Source organism: Dioscorea cayenensis, chromosome 19 (genome assembly GCF_009730915.1).
Source record: "Dioscorea cayenensis subsp. rotundata cultivar TDr96_F1 chromosome 19, TDr96_F1_v2_PseudoChromosome.rev07_lg8_w22 25.fasta, whole genome shotgun sequence".
NCBI lineage: Eukaryota > Viridiplantae > Streptophyta > Magnoliopsida > Dioscoreales > Dioscoreaceae > Dioscorea > Dioscorea cayenensis.
In genome coordinates this window covers 4,889,492-4,897,927 of record NC_052489.1, presented here as the reverse complement: position 1 = coordinate 4,897,927, position 8,436 = coordinate 4,889,492, and the positions used below count along the sequence as shown (strand labels likewise).

At 36.2% G+C, this 8,436-nt stretch overlaps 1 protein-coding gene across 1 annotated transcript; it reads right to left on the bottom strand.

The window, feature by feature from the left end:
• LOC120249689 (formin-like protein 5) lies at positions 1-7,961 on the bottom strand. Its single transcript, XM_039258285.1, has 7 exons — positions 7,573-7,961; positions 4,393-5,131; positions 3,765-4,308; positions 3,465-3,667; positions 2,887-3,122; positions 1,036-1,901; positions 1-496 (listed from the first exon to the last, which is right to left on the bottom strand). The coding sequence occupies exons 1-6, from the start codon at positions 7,717-7,719 to the stop codon at positions 1,050-1,052; spliced, it is 2,721 nt and encodes a 906-aa protein (XP_039114219.1). The 5' UTR covers positions 7,720-7,961; the 3' UTR covers positions 1-496; positions 1,036-1,049.
• Between the last annotated feature and the right edge of the window lie 475 nt (positions 7,962-8,436).

The following is an 8,436-nucleotide window of genomic DNA, read 5'->3' as shown; positions in this document are numbered from 1 at the left end:
GATTTTGCCTTTTAATATGAAATTTTGAACTGCTGATAATATACTTAACAGACAAGAAGCCATTACAGATATTCTCAGCAGTCCTTTTTTCTGTTGGATGAATGTAAAACCAATATCAGAAATAAAAAAATCATCACCTACAAATTTCTTTTCTATTTTCCCTAACTGAAATCAATAAAAAGGAGCAGTTTTGTTTCTAATACACAATGAAGTCCTTACCTTGGTACCTGTACAAAATCAAAGAACAGATCTAACAGCTAACAGTTTAGTACCAGTAATTTATCAAGTTGTACCTAGGCGGCAAATGGACAATACCTTGTTTTTTCCAACTTTATCCTCCCATCTTTGCATTATTCCTCAATCTTAACTAGATATTGGTCAGTTCCAAGTTCATCAATCAAAGAATTATGGAAGAAATTTCGGAGATTCCATGTGATATCATCTCTGGTTAAAAAGAAGTGATTCGCAAGTTGTCCGTGATGCTAGATTAGGCTACCTGAAAACATGACAGATAAACATCATGAGAGGTTTAATTGTCTTGCTACACACTACATTAGTCGATCAATGGAAAACAAGGAAGTCTTTTAAGTCTATGGTGTCGATTAAAACCTAATGTATTTCATATTTTTTGATATATATATATATATTTCACATGTATACTAAAAATAGATCTGATTGTCTATCAGTCTATCTGAGCCCAGAAAGTTGCTATTTATCACAAGACACATGTACACCTAATCACCAGGTGAAATAACACAAAATACCTTTAATGTGTCAAAAATCAAACATAACCGGTTTTAGAGACTTATGAGAAATGGTGACAAATAACTAGGGTTTGCGGTTTTCTAGAAGCACCAAAAAAAAAAAAAGTGGGTTTTTGACGACTGCTAACAAGACCTTTAACAATAACATCCTACAGCAGTATAAGAATAAATGGTAGGAAGGCAGTAAAACTTGCGACTACAATTTTTTCAATTAAAATGGATATAGAAAACCAAATCAATATCATCTTCCAAGCAAACAATGAAAACATACCTCTAAGACAAAGGCTATGAATCTTCATCAGAAGAACTTGAACTATCCACTCGACGATCCCTAATCGCTGGGAAAAGACGCTGCCTGTGGTCTTTTAGAGATGTTATTGCTGGATCTCCCTTGGTTTTTGGTTGTTTCTGTATCTTATTCGATGACTCTTTCACTTCTTTGCACGCCTTATCTACCATCCCAAGAAAATCTCGAACAATAACAAACAGTCGCAAGCCTTCATCCTTTCCAGCATTTCCATGAAAATAATCTGTGGTACTTTTTACCAATGATCTAATTCTCTTCTCTTCTTCCAGTAAAAACACAATATCAGTTTCAGCATGTTCTACAAAAGACTTGAGAGAACGATGAAAACCGCTTTGCTCCTCCAAACTCTTCATATCTGTGTTCAAGAACTCCTTTGCCTTTACCAATCTATGGCCAAGGTTTGCCGCTGTACTTGTCAAGACATCAGAATCCAAAGTTGCTGCCTTTTTGACATTCTCAAGTTCAGTGCTTAAAACAGAAACAACCTTAAGGCCTAAGGTTTGATAATAGTCTCCATTTTCTTGGGGAGGATCTTCAGTTAAATCAAAGGAACCCAAGCTAGAAGTGGTCAAACTAGAGATGCTCCCTTGCTCACTAGCCATACGTGCAGCACGGACCCCTTCAGATCGAATAATTTCTTGAACAACGAAGTGCAATAGTGTCGTCTTCCCATCTGTGCCTTTAACATCTGACAACTTCAAAAGTGTATCAAGTTTGAATGCATCTGCCCCTCCACGAAAGGTGCCAACATTCATACGATTCCCAGTTTTAAGAACAGCTTCTAACAACTTGCGAAACAAACGGCTACTTCTTAGTTCTTTGCACGCTACCTGAAACAGAAGATTTATATTTATTCTCATGAGAGATAGTAAGACAGATAAGAAAACAAAGCATTCTTTTGAGGTGCGCACAGAAAAGAAGAGAATAATAAGACAGATAACAACTGACACATGCTGAATTTAACATCATGTCCATTGCCCCAGGCAAAAGCAAGCTAAAATTTAATACTTGACTTGAGGGAAAGAAATTTTTAGTGGATTTGACATCCATTAAATTGATATCAGCTAATCCTAAAACACCAGATAGTGCTAAACATTCATATCAGATATATGTGTGTGTCTTTTTGTCCCTGGTTGATAACAAAAAGTTCAAAGTCTATATCAGACAATAGCAACAAACGATTGATTTTGACTTTTAGAGAACTGCATGATGGTTCAGAAGCTAAAGGACAACAACAACTTAGATTAATATTCATTGAAATCTATAGGGTTTGAAATATGTAGGAAAATATGAAATTTATAAAATGAACATCAGTTACAATTTGACTGTTTTACATAATTCTTGAACATATTGAAAGGTCAATGGTAATGGCTCCTTTAGTTTTTATCCAAGTACGCATCAATTATCTTACAGCTCTTTGGATACTGCTTTTTTAATCATTGCATTACTCCAGTGTTTAACAAGCAAAATAAATATCCATGAAGGGAAGAGCTTGAGCTCCTTTGCACAATAACACTTATCAAATATTACATTGTTAATTATAATAGAGAAAAAAAAAATTGAAACAATTTAGTCAATATGAATGATAAAAACGGAAAAAAAAAAGACTGATGAAGAATAATATTATCCCTAAAGATCATCTTCTCTCTCAAGAAAAGAGAAAAGGTGGAGCATGATTTATATTGTTGTTAAGCAAATAAGGTGGACCGACATCTTATTGTTTTGGTTTCTTCTTGGTAACTTGTTGCCATTTTTGTAGGTGTGACAGCATATCATATGAGAAAAAAATTCAAAATGTTGGATATAGAGACTTGCCTCTAAACTTTCAAAAGCATCCTTTAAGGTCGAGGTATCCTCTGAGAAAGAAGCCATGAATGATAAGGCATCCATCCTTTTAAAAGCAAATGGAATATCCACCAAGACCTTGAGGAACTGTTCTGCAGGGCCAAGCAAGGTAACATCACCAGTATATACCCTCAGTTTGAATTCTTCATCATCAGTGGGTGCCATTCTTAACAATATCTGAAGTAGCTCTGAAGGAAGTTCATTCCCTGCTTGACAGAAGATAATGGAAACCAAGTTAAAGCAATGCATCATGTATGCCATTCTTTTCATAGCAAGATGGACAAAGAAAATAATTAAACAAAGAGAGAGCCAACTGGCAACCCACCCATGCTACTCCAAGAGTGGGGATGAATCATCATGAGAGAGATTTTTTAGGAAAAACATGATTAAATACTGAATATGAGTGAAGCAGGTAGCAAAGCTCAAATAACATAGAAGAGAGCGCTTTTCAACTCAACAAAATCAAAGATATTGCATACTAACATACTTCTTTCCTAACTTTCATGGGGGGAGAAGCGTTTAATGCACAAAATCATATAAAAGCTTACCTTCCATTAGTGCCTCAGAAACTTCTTCAACCTTCACACCCATTGCCTTGAGTGAAATTGCCAAATTTTGTGACTTCTTGGGCTCAAGAAGCTGAATGTATTGATGAGCAGGATTGATCTTTTTTAACACTTGATTGCCCCCATTCTTGCTTTTATCAGCAGAATTATAACCAAAGAGTGATTCTATCATTTCCTCATTAAACCTGCAATTTTATGCTTTTTCAGTGCATCCATTATCAAAAAAATAAAGAATTGTATACAACATTATATAACATTATTAAATGGTGTGAAGTGCCTTACTGGAATGAACCCGCTTTAATTTGATGCCACACCATAGAATCATCAGGATTGGCAAGGACCTTTTCCCAAAAGAATGGCTTCAACTTCGTCTTAGAGCCACTGGCATCATCATCATAAGATTGTTGACTGGAAGTAGCATCTCCAGAGTGGTTTGGTCCAGGAGGTGCGGGACGCTTAGCTCTTGAAGGAATTGAACTTTTAGGTGGCGGACGAGGAATGGCATTCTTTGGTGGAGGAGGAGGCCGAGGCCCAGGTTTCGGAGGGGGCACTGGAGGTGCAGGAACAGGAGGTGGAGTAGCATTCTGGACTGGAGGCGCGGGGGGAGGTAGTGGTGGTTTTGGTGCAGCAGAATCAATCAGGGCATTAGGAGGGCCAGGTTCAGACTCTGAAATACCCAAGACTACTCCTGGCGCTGGGTTTTCCCCCAAGCTACCATTGAAGGATAATATACGACCACTTTGGTTCGAGCTCGTCTTGAAAGATAAAGGCCCCAATTTATTACCATTTATTGAACCACCAAAACCATAGGACTTTTGAGAAGAACCTAAGAGATGAAACAATATATTAAAGAAACACCATGATGCAAGATTTTACTTCTACACAGTTAAAAACAAGACCATAGTCATACCTGAGAAATCACTTAAGCTCAAAGCCAAAAGGGGTCTGTCATCTCTATGGGAAGCTCCTGAACTAGAATCCTTTCTGCAACATCTAATATAGCAACAAAATAGAAGTGCAGTAAAAATTGATGTCCCCACTGCTGTCACGGTCACAGCAATGATGATTGTTTTATTAGAATTGCTTTGTGAATTAGGTGGCGCAACTGGAGCACTATTTAGGTTTTCACTGTGAGAATTTGATTTGCCTAGAGGAGTTGGGGCAGGGGATCGATCATCATGAGTTGGAGGCCTTTCTGATGGCATATCAAATGCTGGTGCTGGGGTAGGTGAGTAGACCGCAGGACTTGGGGATGAAACTGAGGCAAGATCTGGGGATGGGCCTGGAGCTAAAGATGATGGAGATGGAGATGGAGATAGCGCTGGATGAGGGGCCATGACTTGGAAAGGTTGACTGGCCAGATGCCTTCTAGCAGCAGGATCCCAACCATGTCTTGACTCCTGATAATCAACAAACATGTTCCTTGAATTATCATCCTGTTCAGATGCATGAAATTGGAGGTCTTGCTTTCTCATACACTCGATAAAAGTGTCAGCCTCTTGCATACCAACTTTCATAAGAGATCTTAGTTTAAGATTGGTTTCAGCAGAATCACTATTAATGTCCCTTAGGATAGAAAGGTATTGACCTTTCATGACATTATTTATGTTCAGAGGATCTAGCCCACAATTTCTCCACATCCTTCCCACCTGTATTCATAAGAGTCATCAAGAAAATTATTGATAAAAAGAACAACATACTGGTTTGCAACCCTCCATTAGTTTATATTTAATATCTGAATGGGTGCATTACTGTTGGTTTGCCAAATGGCATAGTTTATGATAAATATGGGCCGCCAAATATATAAAGCCACATTTAGAAGTGATAACTATAATCAAACCGAGATATGAAGAATAGCAAACACGAAATAATCTGAAACTTATCATTTCAAACTTGCTGTTTTCATTACCAAGTGATAGAAAACATTGAGTAAACACACGGGAACAGGTCTCTTTCCTATTATGCAATGGCCAGTTGGGCATAGTATGTGCACATTGGAAGCATAGCAGCAATAATCATGACTTGCAGTAAACAATTAAGAATGTCTATCAAATTCCGGAATACTACAATTGTCAGTTCATTTAGAAAACAATGGACATGCTTAAGTGGCTACCGGTAGTAACAAAAAGATAATTGTGAAGTATAGCCAGAAAGATCAATAAACATGGGAGAGAATTGCCAGAGGAGTGAGTCGAAATATTTTCATAGTAAACTAAATAATCTTGGTTGAAATCTCAAAGTAAGCATTCTGCTAAAAAACTACAAGAACAACACAATAAGTATGTGTTTACAACTCCTTCAAGCCATAAGAGTTGACATCATTTCAAAAACCCAATTGTTGGCACAGTTTCCATGTAGAGGAAAGAAGTTCTCAAATGTGAAAATTTTGAAGAGCTTGTGTGTGATAAAATAATAATCTTCATCCCTAAGACCAATTTGCAATCAACAGGAAATTACATCTGAAATGAATCAAAGTACGAGTCCTGGTGTCAAAATTTATATCACGTATTGCCTGAAGAAACACATAAACAAGACAAAAGCATGCATGACCATACCCAAAAAAGGAAAAAAAAAAAAACAACAAAAGCAAGTCACCTAGGGTTGAATATATAGGCATCATAGTTGATGTCTAACTCTACTATGAGGTTTCAGATTCTTTAGTTTCAAGAATGGGTTTTATATGGTTATATGCATATTCATAAGTTAAATACTTATATGCATGATAATCCCCTGCATGGATTTATATACATTTTTGCTTCAAGTCTATATTTAAAATTTTACATTCTATATTTATTGTGATGGGCAAGAAAGCAAGTTTAGCAATAAAATATTCACTTCAATTATACAACTCCAATCCAATATCAGACAAACAAAAAGACAGCTGCCTTTGAATAACTATAAACCCATCAAATAATAAGGCCATACAGACCCAATTCAAAGGAACCATGTATGCGACAATGTTGCATTAAGCATGTTTGCCTTTAAAATGCCAAATGAGCACTAATATTCCATATAGTGTGATGTAGAAATCCTTGGTTTCTTCTCTATCCAGCCAAAATATGAAAAAAAATCCAAAATTATCTTCCTGCTGTAGTAAAAAGTCATGGTTATGAGTCATGAGATAATTTATCTTCCACGCTCATTATTCAGATGCCTCTTCTCATAACAACAGAACCAGGACAAAGTATGTAGAATTAGTGGACACCATCAAAACCTTGAACCAAACTTTGAAGCATTGACTGCTAAATCATCATGCAGTCAGTGGACCACAGATGGTCTTACTATATCTGGAGATTAATCTACATAAGCACCTTTTATTCCCTCCTCAGAGAGTGCACGGGGTGCAGGTAATTATCTGAAAAAACATTATAAGGTCTATTTGACTAGTTTGGCATGCAACCGTAAAACATAATGTATGTTTCTACCATAATTATAGGAGTAGGAAATTTCAGGTTTCCCTTATTCATGCCCATATTCTACCGCATCCCATAAAACTTTTGAACTTTGAAATTTCATTGTTTATTAGTTTACCACAAAGGTAAAACTACAGGAAACAAGTATCTTCTGACTATCATCACTAGACCTCTGGTTCGATCAAGTGGGCATCAATGTAATAACCTTCCCACATAGACTATTTGTCACAAAAAAAAAAAAATTATAAGCAATGACAGTATTTTACAAAATAATCAAAAAATACAAGTAGCATCATTTCAGAGGATTTAAAGTGTTAGTTAAAACTATTGTTCACAGCACCAATGGAAAAAGACAAACTTTTTCTACATTTTATCATAGTAGAATGCATACTAAATGTCCTAATTTTCATCAAAGGACCTTTTTCCCCCCATGATCTTGTAGCTAGGAAAGAAGAAAAATTCAAAATTCGTACATAGTAACCAAAAATAAAATGAAGTACAAAAAAAAAAAAGCACCATTTCATCAGCTAAAACAATCAATCGATAAAACCCGACATTCTAATCTCTCCATCGATCCATAGAATTCATCAACCCAAAACCTTGCTATTCGTAACAAGAACTACCACAAAGCCCACAAATTTGAACCATAGAAGCAACAGAGCTGGAATTCCGCTTACCGTGTCCTCATCTACCTCCTGAGAAGAAACCCCAAGGCCCAGCAACAGCTCCCCCGTCCGCTGCCTCCCTCTAAAGCCCCTCGGCATCAGAACCGAAACAAAAATCAAACAAAACACAACAAACCCCCATCTCTTCAAACCCATCATCCCTCAAATCGACCACCAAATCACCAATGCTCATCCTCGTCAAATCTACTGCCAAATACCATGATTTCACCCCCAAAATCCACCCAAAAACTCTGACTTTCAACCAAGAACTCCAATTAGACCCGCCAACGAGATCTAAACCTCTATTTCCAGATCGAAAACCAAAAAATTATGGATTTATTCCGAGAAAAATCGAAAAAAAAAAAATCCAAAACGAAGCGAATACGCGGGAGAGAGAGAGAGAGAGAGAGAGAGAGAGAACGTGTGGAAAAGGAAGGATGATGAAATGGAATTGCAAAATTAAGTCAATTTCTTAAAAAGGATTGTTTTGATCTAACGGTTCTGATTTGATGAGGTATTGATGTTGAACGGTTGGATTTCAGGATATGACCTTTGGATTTAAGTTGTCAAAACTTTGAAAAAGAATATATATATATATATATATATATATGAAAATTATTTTTATCAATTTAAAGATTGACTCCAGATTGATTTTTGTTATTTTTTTAATTTTTTTTAAAAATATCTTTTATAATGAAGAAGTTTCTCTTGGATATATGAGGTTTTGTAGGGGTATATATGCATAAAAAATTATATAGTTTTTATTACTTAAATGGAGCTAGTTTGAAGATTTTGAGTGGGATTCCATGTTGTTGAAATATAAAAAGAAGAGTTTTGGCATGGTTAGGAGAATTCTTAAGCAGATGTTATTTTTGA

Coding starts and splice junctions, on each gene's coding strand:
- LOC120249689 (XM_039258285.1), bottom strand. CDS start 7,719: ATGATGGGTTTGAAGAGATGGGGGTTTGTTGTGTTTTGTTTGATTTTT. Junction 5,132..7,572: donor AGGAGGTAGATGAGGACACG/GTAAGCGGAATT, acceptor TTATGAATACAG/GTGGGAAGGATGTGGAGAAA. Junction 4,309..4,392: donor GAGCTTAAGTGATTTCTCAG/GTATGACTATGG, acceptor TTCATCTCTTAG/GTTCTTCTCAAAAGTCCTAT.